Below are 18,600 nucleotides of genomic sequence, written 5' to 3'. Positions count from 1 at the left end.
GCAGTGTTTCCTCCTCAGTCCACGTCTGAGCTACTCGTTTTATCCCCCCACTGTAGTTTATTCAGGTCCTTCTCTGGCCAAAATCATTTGATATCTTTTACCGCCTTTGCCGGATCCACCGTGCGTGTTGGAGGTGAGACCTCACCCAGTCCCGCATCGCCGGTCCAAGGTGGATTTCCCGGGAGCAGCATCTCCATCGCAGTTTTACCACCTTCACTCTTTCCCCAAATTACTGTCCCGATATCCCCGCTGATTTTCAGCTCTGCCTGGTTAATGGCAGAGGCAAAGCATGAGCTGGCATTAACCTGCTATTAGAGGAACTCAGAGCCTGGGAGCGGAGGAGCGTCGCAATTGTCGGGGTCCCGGGCGGCCGCATCGTCCCCAGCTGAGCTTCAGGTGCAAATTATTGCAGGGAGGAGATTCCTGCTGAAAACTTCCCCCTGGCCGTGTGGTTACCCTGGAAAATATCATTACAGTAAGGCTGTGCACCGTGGGATCGCTCGCCGGCATCCACCACGCACCCCAGCCATCCCGGGGAGCCACTGCTGGACCCCAACCTGAATCAGAAGGGCCCCCGAAAGCATCATCTTGCGACGAGCTGCTCGCTAAAGGATGAGTCAGTTCGGGTCCACGCCAAAAAGTGTGTTCAGCACTTTTGAACATACCCGATAGGAGGCAATAAATAACACATATGCGCACACGCCGCCTCGCCTCTTGCAGACCTGGGATTGCCACCTATCGTCGCGGTTCAACTCTAGGATGAGAATCTCTCCTTGCTCCCATTGCCGCTAAACTGGATGGATTTTCCCAGGCTGGATCCCCACTTTAGGCCGATTCCCTCCCCTCGTCGGCGTCACACACGCACACACAAACACACACATACAGGCCCGTGGTTGCTATTTTTCTCCTGCCCAGGCAAGTCCTGCAGCAGGGACCTTTGCTAGGATGATGCTCCTGTATCCCGGGCATGCTGGCTTTTTTTTACAAATCCTGCAGAAACCGGCCCCAAATATGACCTGCGGGGCGGGGACGGACATTTTCCACTCAGAAGGGACCAACCTTAATAAGCCTATTATTTAAAGGGCAGGGGGGGGGGGGGGAGGGGGGGGAGGAAGAGTGGGGAAACTGAGGCACAGCCCCCCCTCCAAGCAAGCGCCACCCCCCTCCCCAGCCCTGCCTCAGTTTCCCTAGACGCTCCCCTCCCCCCTCCCCTCTCTGCACCTTACTAAAGGGGCTCCCGGCCCCTTTAAACCCCCCCCACTCTCCCCCCCCCCCCGCCGCCCGGCGGAGGCTCGGCCCCTTTCTCTGACACAGCAGCCGCCGGGGCGAGCCGAACCGGGAGCCGCGGGGAGCGGGGAGGCTGCGGCCGGGGGCCGGGGGCCGGGCGCCCATCACCGTTCCGCCCGCCCCATGGCTCTACCCGGGGCGCCGGGCGTCGCTCGCCCCGCTCCGCCCGCCCGGCGCCCGGGGGGTGGCCGGCCCTGAGCCGGTAACGCTACCGTCGGTCTGTCCCGGGGGGGGTGGGGGGGGTGGGGGAACCGGGGGAGGGGTGCGGGGGTGAGGGCAAGGGGGATGGAAGATGAGAGTAACCCATATCCGACATCCCCGTTGGCCCGGAGGATGCGGGGAGCGGGGATGGAGGATGCGGGGACCAGGGATGGAGGATGCGGGGAGCGGGGATGGAGGATGCGGGGAGCGGGGATGGAGGATGCGGGGACCGGAGGATGAAGGGTGCGGGGACCAGGGATGAAGGATGCGGGTACCAGGGATGGAGGATGCGGGGACCGGAGGATGAAGGATGCGGGGACCGGCGGTGAAGGATGCGGGTACCAGGGAGGAAGGATGCGGGTACCAGGGAGGAAGGATGCGAGCAGCGGGGATGGAGGATGCGGGTACCGGGGATGGAGATGCGAGCATGCCGGGGCTCCCCCCCCCCCATCTCCCTGTGTGCACCCCCGAGCTGGGGGGATGCCCCCAACCCGTCCCCAACTCCGCCTTCGCCCATGCTGCTTCCCACCCTCCGCGAGAAGGTGTGGGGGAGCGTGGGGGGCATTTGGGGGCAAGGTGGGTTTTCCCTGCTTCCTCGGCCGAGGTGGGGTTGGGGCTTGAAGCCGGGAGGAGGATGGTGACGGGATGGCTTCTACGGGGGGAGGAGGCTGCCTGACACCCCCACTACCAACAACAAAGCGGAGGGGTCCCCCGGGACGTGCCCCTCCTCCCTATCACCTCTGGTAACATCTCACCCCTTCCAACAGCGACCAAAGGAAAGTGGCCCCCGGACAATTCTTGTGCCACGCAAAAGCCCTGAGAGGGGAGGAAGAAGAGGAGGAGGAGGGGGAGGAAGTAAGAAAAGGAGAAGGGTGAAAAAAAAAAAAAAAAAGACAAGGAAACGCTTGGACTGGAGCCAAGGGGGGTCTGGATCTTGACGGTAAGTTCCTGAGCTGCATGGCTGTCTGGCTTTCCGTCCATCCATCATCCTCAGTGAGACCCCGCTGTGCCCAGTCTCCAGGTCTCAAACTTGGGGGGAGGGGGGGGCGCAAAAGGGAGAGTCCCAGGGATAGTGACAGGCTCCATCCTGCTCCCCCACATCAATTAGGGGGGGCCACTGCGGGGGCACCCGGGGGCTTGTCCTCATGCCGGGGCTGAGATTAAGGCAAGGCGTGAGTGGGCAGAGCCCCCCCCGCCCCAGCTTTCTGGCTCCAGAAGGGACGGCTCCCTCACATTGTCTGTCTGTCTGTCCTTGCAGGAGGGGACCCTGGGCTCCCCAGGACGCCTGCACCCGGCTGGGAGACCCCCACCACCCGGCGTTGGAGCTGACGACCCCAGAGTGAGGGCCCGACGCGGGGAGCACCATCGCTCCGCAGGGCCACCCAGCCCCGCGTCCCCCTCCCCGGCACTGGGGAGCAGGCAAGGCGTGAGCCGCTGGATTTTAGCTTCCTGGGACATCCGAGGGACTCTTCCTCTTCCTCCTCCTCCTCCAGCTCCGCCGCAGCAGCCAGGTGAAACCCTGCCTGACCAGGCAGCGCTCACCTTCTCCGCTCGCCCCATGGCCACCCCACATCTCCCCACGGCCACCGGCTGAGCCCCCTCTGCAACGTTCCCCATTCCGCATGGTGCATCCCGACCCCGCTCCCCGCTCCAAACCGGAGCCCCCCGACCTCGCAGGGAGGCGAGCGTGCGGCTGGGACTTTCCTGGAGGCAGGGGAACGTTAAGATGTTGAAAGCTCCCCGGCCGAGAGGGGCTGCGCGGACGCCAGGCCACCCGGCTAGAGGGGAGCAGGATGGACAGAGCCGTTGGGGCCGGGAACCGAGGCCGGTAGGGAAGGATGGACTCCCGGACCTGCCAGGACAGGCAACCCAGTGACCACCCCAGCAGCAGCAGCAGCAATTGTAGCAGCGGCAAGAGTAATTGTGAAAGGGAAAGGATCCGGAGTCGGATGAAAATGGTGATCGGGCAGCTAGAAGGCATCTTGCAGGAGCTCAAGGAGGTGGCCAAGGAGCTCCGGGAGGTAGGAAAGCCCCCGGGGTGTCATCGCATCCCTGCGCGGGTCACGGTAGCTGCTGGCCCCAAATGAGGGTGCCTGTCCCCATTCCCCTGCCTGTCCCCTGCCTCCAGGGCCAGGCTGGGGGGAGCAGAGCCAGCTCAGCACCCACAACCCCTCAGCCCCAGGAGGGACCTGGGGTGGCACAGCCCGGCTGATGAGCAATAGGATTTTCAAAAAAGAGAGACGGGAGAAAAAAAAAGAGGCATGGCTTGCAAAATTGCTCTTGACCTTGACACCGGGATTTGCTCGGGGTCAGGGGGCCCGGCCGAGGCACCGGCCCTGCGGGTGCCGGCAAGTGGGAGAAGAACTGCGGGGTCACACACCGGAGCTGGGGGGGTGCCGTCGGCACCATGCCACAGTTAGCTGTGCTCTGCTTTGGTGGGGGCTGGGGGGGGGGGGTGTCCAGGCCTCTTTTAAACCAGGGAGGTGGATGGAGAGGGGACGGTGGGTCCCTCTGGCATTGCAGAGAGCACCAAAAATACGGCATCAGTCCTGGGTGCGATGGGCGGGGGTCCACAGGGCGGGCAGGGGGGCAAAGCAACTGGCTCTCCCGTAGCCTGGCTGTCAGGGTCCATTGCTCCTGCAAAAAAAACCAAACAAAAACCCACATATATACACATATAAAGTGTGCTTGTAGTTTCCTCCCAGTACTGAGGCACAGCAGAGTCAGTTTGGTGGGGAATTTAATATTTCTGTGGCTTAAGTGTTTGGGCCACATGTCTACAAGGTGGAGGGGAAGGGGACCTGGGTGGGACTGGTAATTTAGGACATCTCTGCAGGTGGCAGTGGAAGTGGAGGACAGAAAGCGTGCAGTAGCCTTGAGCACGGCGTGGCAGCTTGCTTTTGCAATAGGGCAGGAGGGCGTTTGCATCCTCTCTGTGGCCTGAGCCAAGCACGGGGTTATATCCAGATCCGTGGAAAACTTCATCTCCCCCGGGAAGGGCAGAAACTGGTGGAACTTTTGCCATGGGGCCGCCATGGAGCAGCCCCCCTTGGGTTGGTGACATTTGGCTGTCACCCAGAGAGCGCTGATGTAGATGGACCGATGTCATCCTCGGCGCAGACGTGGCCACGGTCAGGGAGGTGACATCTTCCAGCCTCAAGCATCCCCTGGGATGCAGTGACCTCCTTTGGGATGGCTCCGCTCAGTTCGGGAGATTTTAGAGAGGCTGTCCCACCGGGAAAGCCAGCGCCGGGGGGATGCCACTTCCTACCACGCCTCATGGGTCCCCACAAGGGCTCGAACCTGTCCGTGGCATCCCTAGAGATATTCCTTTCTCCCATGGCTTTGCTGGTCCTTCCTGCAGCAGAAAGCAAACGTTGCCACCCAAAGCAAAAAGCCCTCGAGTCCCCACAACACCAATGGGGGAGTCCAAAACCCCTTTGACAAATCTCTGATGGATTAAAAATGGTCATAATAGTAATAATCGGGAGGCAGAGCTATTTTCCATTTAGCCTAAGCTCACTTCATGCTCCTCCAGGAGCTTAAAGAGGCCTTTAAAGTGAGGATGATGGCAACTGACCCCTTTTATTGAGCCCACGGATTTAAGGCCAGGTGGGACCAGCACAATCATACAAGCATCCCTCCTGCTGAGGATACAAAGGATAAGGAGGACCGGGATGGGATAAATCTCTCACCATTTCACAGCTGAGGCCGGGGTAGTGCTGCCCACTAAGCTTCAGGTGGCTCCACAAGGTCCCCGTCCAGCTTTTGGGGCCAGAAGGACCTTGGGCATCTCTGCAGCATCCTTGGTAGGCTGCCCAGGTCAGGTACCAGTGCACGTCGGAGCAGAGAAGAGGAGAAGGTGGCCTGAGGACGCAGGGGAGGGGTAAAGGCTTCTTGGCATTCCCTGAAGATACATTTTGGGAAGCAGGCTTAAAGGAGGAGGAATAACGTTGAAAGGTGGAAGAGCTGAGCTGGGTGCAGCAGGTCCCTGTGCTTTGAGGAGCAGAAGGTGGCCAGAGGACACCCAGCCTCTGCCCCTCACCCCAGGGAGACCCTGCTGTTGTGCCAGGGAGGGCGTCCACGTCCCATGAGATGGCTTCTCCAGAGGGGGCTGGGAAGCACTGAGGCCTGGAGATGATTTTTCCATAGAGCTGGCATGTCCCAGACACCGGTGACCTCCCAGGCTGCATCCCATAGCTGCCCTGGAAAAGCCCCTCACATCATGGGACAACGTGGCCAGGTCAGTGTAGAGCCAGCCATGGGGTCCCCACCATGAGGTGGGTCCTAAACTTCAACCTTTCTCAACAACTCTTACAGCACAGCCTAACTTTCCATCAACTAGTTGAATTTATACAAAACAGCTTAAAACTCAGTATAAGAGCGGGCTCCGGAGCTAAAACACACCGGTGCAGCTAAACCAGGCTCCAGCAACTCCAAAGAAACAGAGGTCTGGTTTTCCCCAAACCAAGCAGACGTTGAGAATTAGAGGCTTTGGAAATTCAACCCCTTATCTTCTGGATCGCTCAGAGCGAGTGTGATGAGAGCACGTTACATGGAAATTTCTTTCGAGCCCACCCAGACAATTTGTGGTAGACACCAGGCTGGCGAATTGTAAGCTCTAGGATGTTGGAAAAAATAATAAGCCCCTGTAGTTGTCTACTTTGTACGTAGCGATGCTCTTCCTCGGCTGGAGGTGAGGGCCAGGACACGGGGACAACGCTGGGGACAGGCAGCCCTGCAGCCCCAGGCAGGGACTGATGGTCCCAAGCCTAAATGGGCTCATGGGTGGGGGTCCCAGGAGGGGCTCCTCAGGGCCCTGGCACTTGTGATATTGGTTTATTCTCCGACGGAGCCACCATGGGGGCTTCGGAAATGTCCATCCCTGCCCCCATCTCTGCTCAGAGCCTGGCCAGCGGGTCGAGGCACAGAGCTGGGTATGCTCGGTGAGGGCAGTGGTGGACCTGATCCTGCTGCACCAGAGGCACCTGTGGAGCCAGAAGACCTTCGCTGGGTGATGCTGGAGGCCATTGGGTGATGCTGGACCTGCTCCTTCCAGGTTGTCCTTGCCAGAGGAGCTGGGTATCAGGACTTTGCAGGTCTGAAGGAAGCAGACAGGTCATAACCACCTTGCAAAAACAACCCCCGGAGCCATCAAGACCCCTGTGTGGGCACGAGGGCTTTCACTCGGGGATGATTCCTGCTCCAAAAACCACTCACCAGCTCCAGGCGCAGCTGGCTCTGGCTCACATAAGGCTTTTCTCCCAGGTTGTCCCTGTTTCAGCAGAGATTTTGAGTCCCGGACTCGGGCAGGATTGCAGGATGATCCGGGGGGGAGGCTTCAGTGGGGGACCCCAGGGCAGCCCCGCTCCACTGGCCCATCCCTGGGGATGCGATGTGGGACCAGACCCTGGTTCAGGCTCCATCCCCAGCTCCCAGGAGTGGTTCCCACCTGAAGGCTGTCACTCCTAATGTCCGTTGGATTCGGGATGCTGTTTTACCAGTTTCTCCGCTCCCACTCTCCCTCCCTCCCTCTTTCCCTTTTGTGTATATAATTATTCCCCAGCACTCCAAGACAGGGCTGTATTATATGCGGGGAAAATGATTATTAAAATCTTTGATTGAAATCACACACTGGAAGTAGAAATCAGGCAGGAGGCAGGCAGGGAAGGCGCTTCCGCCGAGCGCTTGCCACACTGCTTGCCCTCCCACGTGCCTCGTGCCAGCCCTGGCCTTTTCCCGCAGGAATAAGAGCGATGCCATGGGGAAGAAAATACCCCAGGAGGTCCCAGCCATCTCCACTGCAAGGCTGAGCTCCTTCCCAACCTTGGGGGATTAGTGCTGGGGGTCGGAAACCATCCCCGGGGTATATTCAGAGGTGGGAAACAGAAACAAATGTCTGCGTGAGTCTCCCTAGGTGTAAACCCCACAAAATCCCACGGGAAGGGGATCCTACCACTCCTGCACCCCCTAACATGGGAGCAGTGGGGTCCCACCACCAAGGGAAGCAGCACCGAGGGGTCCCCTCCAAGCCTTTGGCAGGAGGAGAATCCTCCCTGCAACCCCTTATGATAATAAATACCTTAATAATGTTGTAATCAATAGGTGATTAGCTGGGAACGCTTGGGAAAGTTCACGGCGAGAAGGCGGCTTATTATTCTAATAATAACATGTTTTAGAGATCTGCACGACGATTTTGAACTATTTAGCGGCTGATGATCTAGCAAATGATCCCGAGATCTGTGGCACACTCATTTATAAGCATCAACTCGGGGAAGAGAGGCCCCTGTAACGCAGCTTCAGTTTGCGAGCTCCAATTAATCATTTATTCCTTATTAAATATTTACTCACCTTGCCTGCGCCAAGAAGTGGTTTGGGAGATGCGGGAAGGTCCCTGCTCCAGGAGTGTTTGGCTGCGGGGTCATGGGGCTCTGGGGTAGCTCTTTTCCCCCGTGGAGGGAGGAATCAATGGTGTCAAATGCCTCCAGGGTGATTTGATGCTTTGGGAATAGTGTTGGGGATTTTTTGCACGGTCCCGTTGCACATCCCCTCCGTGCATCAGCTGGTGGCAAAGCACACTGCAGGGCCAGGCAGGTCAGATCCAGCCTGGGAAAGCAGCTGTGTCACATGGGAAAACGCTTTGGACCCCAAAATGTGCCGCTGCTGGTGCGCAGCAGAGGGCTGGGGATGGAGACCGAGCCAGCAGCCGAGGGAGCTGGGGCCTGGGTGGGGGGGGATGCACAAAAATCCCTGCTCACCTCTCCCAGCCTGGCTGGGGATGAGAGGCTTGGCTCTGGGTTGGAAAACCAGTTGCATCTCACAGGAGGGCAGCTGAGGGGACACGCACACGGGTCCCTCCATCCTTGAGGCAAAGGCACCCCAGGCAGCGCAGTGCCCCATCCCATCCCAACCCGGACCCCCCCCCCTTCGCCCACCCTGAGCGCCGATCTTCTTTGCCCACCCGCTTCAAAGGCCATGCCGGGATGAAGGGGCTGGTAGATCGCACCACTTTGATCCCAGCATCTTCCAGCTCCTTCCCCGGCCTCGGGAATATGCATTACCAATTACCAGCCATGAAGCCTTTGAAGTCCCCTCTCATCCTCCCACCTTGTCCCTCACCTCTCCAGCATCTTCTCGAGCTTCCAGGACGTTTAGCTCCTCAGTAGGAAACAGCATGGCCAAAATATGGAAGCTGGAGCCACCAAGCCAACACGCAGCCAGGGACCTCCGTGCCCGATTTGCAGCCAATAACCAAAAATCCCGTTAAAAAACAATGACGCTCCAGATGTTCAACATCTGCCTTAGCTGGGGAGGTAAACACCCAATTTGGGGCACTCGGGCTTTTATCTGAAAAGCTTCTGGCTGCCAGCAACAGCCATGGGTGTGGGGGAACGTCCGTGGGGTGAGTGGAGCACCCAGCACTCCCAGTTGGGTTGAATGGTGGGAACTGGTTTTTTTTGGGGGGGTGTGAACTGGTCGTCGCCACGGTTTAGCACATCGTTGCTCAGTGCCCATCTCTGTGGGGTACCACAGGTACCTCAAATCTCATCCCTTTGGGGAAGAGCTGAGCACCCTTGGCCACCCAGCACCTGTTTTCAGGGCACTTGGGCGCAGCAGGATGAGGCTCCTTGGTGACGCCACACATGAGGTCAAGGGGAATTCTTTTTGCTACTTATTTTCCCACTGCCAGGTATCCCTGGTTTGACCAGGGATGTTCTGCTGTCACCAGAAAGGTGACTCTTTGCAACAAGGTGAAACCTAAAGGTGAGGGAGGATGGGGACACGTCCTCTCTCGGTCACCCCTCAGCACCTCCAGCACATGCCGGGGACACCTCGACCTTCATCGCCTGCTTGTAGGGAGACGGATCCACCCTGGTTCCCAGGGGATGAGAGCATCACCAGGATCTCACCCCAAACCACCCGATCCCAGGCAGCGGGATGGGATCTGGTCCATCCCTCCCTTCCTCCCCATTGCTCTCACCCTGGCTCCCGCTGCCAGCAGCGATGGCCTCAGCTAAAAAAGCTTTGACAACCCGTCTAAAGAAGGAGAAAAGGGGGGAGAAAACCCCAAATCCTACTTTACATTTAAATCCTTAGCGGGTACCAAGTGTCACATAGGTATTTAACATGTCCCCGCCCCGTGCCACCAACACCCGTTTAAAATAGAAAGCGTTCCTAAAAATAGCCCTTAGTGAGCCACTGCTGATGTGACACTAATCCCCATGTGCCGTGACGAGGACCGGGATGAGGACCAGGATGGGGATGTGCCTCCTCCTGGCACCGACCGAGCCTGAATCGCAGGAGGTGATGAGGATAAGCAGGGACCCTGGGTGACAGGGACCCAACTCAAAGCCCAGGGAGATGCTCGCCCTGAACCCACTCTTGTAATCGCTGAGTCTTTGTGAAAACAGAGGTGATCTCATTTTAGCTGAGGCTTTCAGCAGAATCATTTGCTGCCTTATTAAAAAATAATAATAGCTGGGTGTTTCCCAAAGGCAGCTCTTTTCCTGCCCTTTTTCCTAATTCTTTCTTGTCACTGAGAAAGAAGAGGTCACATCATCTTTTTTTTTTTTCCTCTTTTCCTCAAGTTTCACCCTTTGTCCCCCAAAGAAAAGAGGAAAAAAAAAATGGTAAAAAGAAAAAAAAGAAATCTGATGGTGCATTGGGAACAGAAGAAATCACCTTTTCTAATTTCAAGACTTTCTTGCAGATGCTGGTGCGGATGCTCCCAGCTTGCCCTCAGCACCTTTCAAAGCCAAAGCTTGAAGGATGGATGGGCCCCTGCCCATCCTCCCTGGAGGTCTTGTGTGGGCAAGGAGGCAGGAAAAATAAGTCGGATATCATAGTTGAGGAGCTTAGGTAAAGCCCATTGCCTTCTGCTGCCTGGGATGAGAACCATTACCCTGCTTTGGGGACCCAAAGACCCCCCAGGAGGTAGGGACACAATGGAGGTCCGAGGTCCATCCCACAAGCAGGACCAGGGATGGGCTTCAAGAGATCCATCCAGGAGAGAAACCATCTGCGGGGCCAGCATGTGGGGCTGGGGACAGGTCCTCATGCAGCACAGGAAAGCAGCTTATATTGGCTCCTGGGCCACGGGCAGAGTGGGGTGGGGGTCCCAGCTGGGGCTGATCAGGGCCATTAAGGTGTATTAGTGACCATCCCCATGGGCTCAGGTCCTTTTATTTCTAACCCACTCCTTTTTCTCTGGAAAGATGGCCGTTTTGGCATCTTATTGCCAACGTGTCCAACACGCTCCCAGGCAGCAATCCCCAGCCCTTCAACCCGTGTTTTCCTGGTGGCATCAGCTGGTCCCACCACGGAAAGGGTCTCCCCGTTCCCAGGTCTCCCCAGTTGCTCTGCTCCGTGTTTGCAGCAGGCAGCAAAAGCACACATCCAGCCCCATCAAACCCAAAAACACACATCAAAGCCTTCACCCAAACCGTATCGGACCCCTACGCCCCTTGGGGATGTGCCCCCATATGGAGGTGACGCTATTTTGTCCTCTAGAGATGCTCATCCAGGTTGTCCCCAGGTTGTCACCCAGGGTTTGGTAGCCCAAGAAATGGTCATAGCTGAAGCCAGAGCCCGGAGATGTCCCACGGGGACCTGCGGCTGATTTAAAAGAGGGGTTGCTGCGTGCCCGTGGCTGGATCCCCCCAACAAGCAAACTGGGGGGTTGGGGTCTGTCATCCTTCGTGCCATCTCAGGAGCTTGGCAGAGCGGGAGAGCTGCACGGGCAGGATTGTCAAAAAGTGAAATTTGGAGCTCGAATATGGGGATTTTATTAAAATTAGGTCAGCAGAATGTAATGGAGCCACTTCGGCTGCTGGCAGCGTAATCATCCCCCGGGCTCCTAGTTTCAGATGCCCACGCGTCCTCATCCACCGCGAGGCCTTTGCGAGGAGCCTGCCCTGCTGAGCTGTGGTTTATGGTGCATTTCTAGCGATTTATGGTGTTGACCCCAAACCATCTAGCAAAGGGATGCAGAGACCAAGGGCAACCTGGCACCGTGACAGCAGCTTCGGGGTGCCCACCCTTGGCCACCCAACATGAGGATGGGATGGGGTGTCTGAGCCCAAGGACTCAGTTTTCCCCACAAAAGCGCTCAAAAAAATGGAGTTATGGGATAACAGCAGCATAAAAATGTCAGAGAAATGCGCCATGGTTAATTACTCGTTGTGGATGAGGAGGTCCAACACCCACTGATGAACCAGGGGACCGGTGGAGATATGGCAAGGTTTTTCAGTGGCATGAGGAGAAGGAAAGGAAACGTGTTTGGCAAGATATTGCCCGTTGATTTGTCTTCCCTCCCCTATTTTGGGAAATTTGTGGCTGATTTCCACCACGAAAGGGCATGCGGAAGGGCAGCGGAAGGAAAAAGACGGGGAGAGAAAGGCAATAATGAAAATAACCAGAAAAAAAAACAACATTTATGCATGAAGAAACCACCTGGAAAAAGCCAAGCAAAGGTGGTTTTTTCTTCACTCCCAAATGCTCCATGTGCAGCAGGAGGGACACAGCCTCGGGGTGCCAGGGGGGCACCGATGCCCTCGGGTGCCCGTGCTGGGGGGGGAGGGGGAGCACAAAATGCATCAACTAGATGCATAAAGAGGTACAAGGGGTATCGAGGGGTTCCCCCTAGCCCCCCCCGCCCTTGTCTGCCGCTGCCCACCTCCTGCTTGGCAGCGCCAGGACCAGCCAGGCCCTCTGCCAGCTCCCCTGGAGAGGGGGGGAGGCAAGCCAGCAACCCTGCCAAAAATACGCACTTCCAACTGCTGCCGAGTTGAATTTTCACGTCGTGCTCTGCCTCCCACACAAACTAAAGCCACACACGCCCCCGCACGCGTATCTCCGCGCAGAAACCACCAGCCAAGAAACACCACGATGCTCCTGCAGACATGGCGATGGCTCCATCCGGATGCCACGGCAGCGGGCTGCTCGGCTGGGATTGGGGAGCCTTGGGCAGGATTAGCGCTGTGCTCAGTGCTGGGCAGCTCTTGAGCTGGATGGGATTAAAGACTTGAAGGTGGGTGATGACCCTCTTGCTCCCAAAGGTCGTCAGATGGAGACCATGGTCCACGGGAGCCGTGGGAGGAAGGAGGTCTTCCCCTTCCAGCCCTGCCCATGGCCTGAACATCAGCTAGGACGCTACATCTATTATTTTTAATCTTTTTAAGGGCTTGTTTTATTCATGCCCCCCGTGGGGTCCGTCCCCTGCGGCGTGGCAGGGCTGTGACCCCATCCCTAAGCCACCATGAGTCTTGATATACTCAACACTTTGCAAGAGATGGAGGATTGGGGACTGAGCCCATCAGCATCCCAGCCAGGGCAGGGGGTGGCAGCACTGTCCCTGCAGTGTCCCCCGTCCCCCCCCCCCCGCCACCATCTTCCCATGTATTTTGTCCCACCACCTTGGGACATTTTCCACCCCCTGCCTCAGTTTCCCCAACCACGGAGTTGCCTTTTCCAGGGGGAAGAGGTGGCAGTTGCTGGCGGCTCCCTGTGGTCAAGTGCAAGGAACCGAAGGACACCATGTGCACAGGGATTTGGGGTGGCACTCGTGGTCCCGGGGGACAAGGTGGACCCCAGGGCCACCCTGGGAAGGGCCCACCCTGCTGCACTGAGCACCTAGGGGCACCCAAGGCTTCGCTGCCTGCCTGGGCCCCATGGGTGCTGTGCCACTGGGTGGGCTTTGGTCCCTGCTGAGGGGCTCCTGGAGCATCTCCACTCAGGCTGAGACCTCCCAACTCATCACACCGGTAGCACCAGGGGAAATGGCAGAGATTTAGGGACGTGCTGTTATTACGGAGCAAAAAACGGGAGGGTCCCGTCCAGCAGCTCCTCTCTGCCCATCTGTCCGTCTGTCTGTCTGCAGGTGGTGAGCCAGATCGACCGACTGACGTCCGACTTCGAGTTCGAGCTGGAGCCGGACGACTGGACAACAGCAACGGCCAGCAGCACCTCCAGCAGCGAGAAGGGGGGAGGCGCCTTCGAGCTGGGACCCCTCGATTTTGTTGCCTCCGACATCCTCTCCGACAGCTGGGAATTCTGCTCCTTCCTGGATGCTTCCACCCCTTCCGACCCTGGCGACGGTCCCGAGCCCCCGCGTCCGCAGCCCCCGCCGGCTCGTCAGCCTGATTACCGGCTGATGAACGGGGGGATCCCCATCACCAACGGTCCCCGCGGTGGGGGGACCCCGGATTCATCCAGCGAGGAAGCCTTCGGCACAACGGCCAGCCAGAAGATCTCACATCACCGGCCGGCTGGCACGCGGGAACGGGTCCGATTCAGTGACAAGGTGCTTTACCACGCTCTGTGCTGCGACGACGACCGGGACGGTGACAGCACGGTGTCTCCGGGGGATGATGGCCCCGAGGAACCCGGCCGCAAGGTGCTGGCGGGGCCACCCTCAAAGCATCCTTCCACCGGTGGTGGTGGTGGTGGACCCCCGGCGCGGCGGCTGACGAGGAACAGCAGCACGCAGACCGTAGCCGATAAAAGCACCCAGACGGTGCTGCCTTATATCCCGGCCAAGCAGAAAATTAAAAATAAAAACTGACGCCGGCTCCGCCGCACGGATTTGGGGAGGGCGGGTGGATGGGGGGATTCCTGGGGAGGGACAGAAAAAAAAAATATATATATATAAATATATATTTAAATAAATCAATACTAATAATAAAATCAACATGAAAAGGTGGCAAAGAAGACAAATGTCGCAACTACCTACCCGTCATTTTCGAGGCTCAGGGAATTTTCAAACTGTTTTTTTTTTGTGGACAGAAGCTTCAGATCAATAAACCGTCCGTCATGGAGAAATAATAACAATAACATATATATATTATATGTATATATGTACCAAGAGAGGGAAGCCTATACGGAGGGGAGAGCCAGCGCATCTGAGGTTGTGGCTGGGGGATGGATGGGGAGGTGGGGATGCTGGAGGGGGGGAAATGGCTGGACCAGGGAGGGCAAATGTCCCTCCCCGGGACATTTTATCCCTGTCTGGCTTAAGAAGAGCCCGTGCGATCTGCTTTGTCATATCTGACGTCTGAGTGGAGCGGGGATGTTCCCGGGAATGTCCCCCCACCCCGGCCAGCACGTAGCCCAAGAGGGATGAAGAGGGGCTTGCAGAGAGCAAAACCACCCCAGTGCTGAGGAGACAGGGTGGGGAAACACACACACCCCACACACACACGATTTCCATCCTTTCTACCAGGTGCAGGGGAAATATTAGTGACCTCCAAGTCTTGCGATCATCTTAAAATGATGTGGGAAACGTCTCCAGCTTTCCTTCAGGTACCCACTTCTAGTTTTGCATTTCAAAAGCCGCAGCCCCGATTTGGGAGGAAGAAAGCTGGATTTGCTCTACAAAATGAAGGAATCTGGACCTCCAAATCCACCCTTGGCATTTTTTTCAGCTTCCAGGTTTTGCCGAAGAAAAGGGTCGGTGCAGCACCTGGTCCTGGATTTAAACACCCCGTGTCCTCCCCACCGGCTCTTCCTCCTGCGGAGATGCATTTGCACCGCCAGCCCTCGAGCATCCCCAGCACGATGGTGTTTTTTCCAAGCCTGGCAGCACAAAACCACCATCTTGACTCCTTGTTTTTAATCCAGGTCAGAGATGATCTGTTTCAAGCCTTTTCCCAGTGCCACCCTGAGTGTCACCCCAGAGCCAGTAGCAAAGCTCTTGCGGGCAAGGGACACTCGTACAAAACACCCGTCAAAGAGGAAGCGGCAGTGATCAAAACACTCTAAATCCAATCCAAATCGTAGCAGGAGAAAAGCCTTTCACCCAAATTATGTTGAATTACATGGGGGTTTTTTAGTTTTTAGGACCCAAGGGACATGGCATCACCTGGGGGATCAGCATATGTTCCCACCTCGTGCAGAGCCTGAGAGGGTCTGGTGTCTCCCGTCCAGAGAGCATCCATCCGCGTTCCCACCAGGACATCCCAGCCCCTGGGAGAGAGAAGAGCCCTGCAGAGGGGACTATGGGGGGAAAGATAATGCTGCTGCTGATGATGCATCATCTTCCTCCACGTCTGCCCCTACCCCCAAGGCTGGGACCCCGAGGAGAGCATCAGCTCCTGGTTTTTCACAACAAGGGATGGGATGTCCCCATCCCACGTCCCAGAGAGGGGACAGCCAGGCTCACCCAGCACCAGCACAGGGAGATGTGGGATGGGACAACTCCTTTCCACTCCCTCCATTACTCTGCATGTCAACAGCTGGTTACTTATTTATTTTTATGAGCTTTTTACAGCCTGGCCCCATTGTAAAAGCATGATTAATAGATGTAGCTTTGTTCTTTAATAACTCCTCCCGAAGGATGTCAGAAAGAGCACGAGGCAAAAATTCAGAGTAGTCAGAGCTGCACGAGGAGATGCTTTCTGGCTGATCTGGATTTGGGGGCACCCGCATGGCCTGCAGCCCCAGAATGACCTGCAAAAGCAGCCAGAGGGGAAACTGAGGCACGACACAGGGATACAGAGCTCCAGCTCCTGCACAGCTCAGGGCAAAGGCGCTCACCTTGGGGCCAGGGATTTAAAGCCAATTGCTGCAGCCAGGGCCATACGGACAAGGGTAATAGCTTCTTCCCCTACATTTCTATTAGGAATGAATTTACAGCCGTGCAAGCTTTATTTCATGCTCTCTGATAAATCCAAGTGACAGCGGTGGTAAGCGCTGTATTAACCTTTCGGGCCCACGGATGGAAAACCTCCATAAAACAGGGGTAAACAGAGACGAGGGCAATTCCTCCGCTCCCCTTTGCTCGGTGTAAGGGGTAATAAAAGCCACCACTGATATATGGAGAACCACGGGCAATGTCCTTGCTGCTCCTCTGCACACCCAGAGGGGTTTTGCTATTATTAATATTTAGCTGGAAAACCTGCTGGGTTTGGGGTTTTTTAGGGTAAAATTCAAGAGGATGGGAATGATTATTAAGACAAATATGGAGAAACCATTCAAACTAGTAAAAATGGCTTTGTTACACCAGTAACAAGGTTATTAATGATGTTGTTAATTGCACCACGAACCTAGTTATTAATGATGTCGAATTAATGGACTTTGCTCTTGCTGGGACAACATCCAGCTCGTCAGGGTTAGCCTGTGGCCACGAGGAGGGCGATGGGGAACGCAGCCAGAGCCAGACTGGGAAAACACCTTGTCTTTCTCTCGACTTCATATATTAACAAACGAACGAACCTTTCCCCCACAGCATCCCGGCAATGTCCCTGTCCTCCAACCCCAACCTCTCCCTGGCCCCCAAAACCTGTTCAGGGACACCCAAAACAGCAACCAGAGAGTTGCAAGAGACGGCAAAGGCAGGGGCAAAGGGCTCATGTCTCCTCCAAGAAGCAATAAAGAAACCATTAGCAAATAAAACGAGGACACAGACTGGCCAGCGATCCAGAATGGCGGATACCTCTGCCATGCATCCTGCTGATTTTTGGCTGGGAAGGATGCTCAGCGGCTGCTCCGGCCAGAGCCAGGGTTTGATAGGGTTTAAAGCAGAATTTCAGCTTCACGTTCGAATCCACCAGTTCTGACCCTCCCCACGGCTCCTATTTATGTTGACCTGAATTATGAGAGGCTCTGCTGGGGCTTGTGTTTTGAAGAAACTCCTCCGAGCTCACCCAATCCCTCCGGCTCGTGAAATCCAGCTGAAAAGTTTCCTCCCAGAAGAAGACGTCTCGCTACGTCTCGCTTCGGCGAGGGCTGAAAATAGTCCCCAACTGCCTGGAGACTTCACTTCTGAGCTCGCTGACATGAAAGGCAACCATCAAAGTGGATAACAGGATATTTTCCAGCCTAAGGAAGAGCTCTGGCTCGGGGTCGGGCTTTGGGAAGGCCAATTCTCCAGGGGATGGGAGCCCAAACTGCACCCACAGGCCCCTAGACTCCTCCCAACCACCGCTGGAAGCCCAAAACCCAAGCTCTCCCCATACCTAGATGCAGCTTTTTTGCTCAAATCTATTACGATCCGCTCTCAGGGGACTGCAGCAACCTCTCCCCCCACAGAGACGGGCTTTATTTCGCATAGCCCCGGCTCAGACCAGGCTAGAACCAGCCCCCTTGTAGCTCATCAGCTGGTAAAAACATCCCTACATTTTAGCTGGCCCCCACCCTGCACCGCTCGGGGCTGGTTGCTCGCTGCAGCTGGAAGACAAATGCTTTGTTTTCGAAGGAAGAGGCTATGCCTCCTGCCTCTGCTAATGTACAGCATCTTGTCTTATTTGTTCCTCGCTGTTCCACAGCTGAATTACTACAAGTGATGTACCAGCGCTTCGTACAATGCTGCTTCTTTAGAGCTGCAAGAGGAGCCCTCCTTCATCCTTGCTTCCCAGCTTTCGGGAGTTAAATCCGTCTTGTGCCCTCTGAGGGGGTCATGAAGGCTCTTCCCTCCTCATCTTCACCTCTCCGGCCAGGGTGCTTTGCTCCACGGGGAGAAAAGGAGCATCCCCCCAAAAGCTATGGTCCCCATGGGCCGGTGCAGCTCAGCTGCATCTTCCCAGCTCGATTTTGCTCCACGGTGCAGCGAGCTGGGGGTCGCATCCTCCCCACCTCTGCTTATCTCCAGCCTCGGAGCCAGATAACTGGCTGGCGGCTGTTATCTCCTCGCAAGAAAAGGCTGCATGGGGAGGAGGTAAGGAGCTCCGCACCAAGGAGAGCGTAACCATGCTGCTCACAGCACCCCAAAACTGCGCCCATCCGGAGCACAAACCCAGCCTTCTCTCCCCGGGGCATTATCGCAGCATCCTGCATCCCTTCACCTCCTCGCCCCCAGCCCAGGCCATCCCCATCGGAGGAGAAAAGCAGGTTCAAGGGCTCTCCCAAGCCATGGATCAGGGCACCCAGTGACTCAGCGCTGGGTTATGGATTCACCTCGATGTAGTTTGGCACTAAAACCCCAACCAGAGCAGCTCCCCTGCTCACGCTCCCCCTCCGGGCTCTGCCAGCCAAGCCCTCCCGGCAGCTGCGGGATGGAGATGTATAAGCCGAGCCTGGCCAGACGTGGGCCTGAAATGGGTGCTCGTGGCCATGGCACGCTAATTAATCCTCGTTTGCGCCTGGCGCTTGCCAGCCTGTAATTTCACAGCTTGCTGG

At 56.7% G+C, this 18,600-nt stretch overlaps 1 protein-coding gene across 1 annotated transcript; it reads left to right on the top strand.

Annotated features, from left to right (window-relative positions):
* Positions 1-1,318: 1,318 nt before the first annotated feature.
* INSYN1 (inhibitory synaptic factor 1) lies at positions 1,319-14,251 on the top strand. The gene is made up of 4 exons (XM_049812391.1): positions 1,319-1,504; positions 2,270-2,432; positions 2,750-3,509; positions 13,367-14,251. The coding sequence occupies exons 3-4, from the start codon at positions 3,327-3,329 to the stop codon at positions 14,048-14,050; spliced, it is 867 nt and encodes a 288-aa protein (XP_049668348.1). The 5' UTR covers positions 1,319-1,504; positions 2,270-2,432; positions 2,750-3,326; the 3' UTR covers positions 14,051-14,251.
* The last annotated feature ends 4,349 nt before the right edge of the window (positions 14,252-18,600 follow it).

The sequence above is a fragment of the Accipiter gentilis genome, chromosome 10 (assembly GCF_929443795.1).
Source record: "Accipiter gentilis chromosome 10, bAccGen1.1, whole genome shotgun sequence".
Lineage (NCBI taxonomy): Eukaryota > Metazoa > Chordata > Aves > Accipitriformes > Accipitridae > Astur > Astur gentilis.
This window is presented reverse-complemented; position numbering and strand designations above follow the sequence as displayed.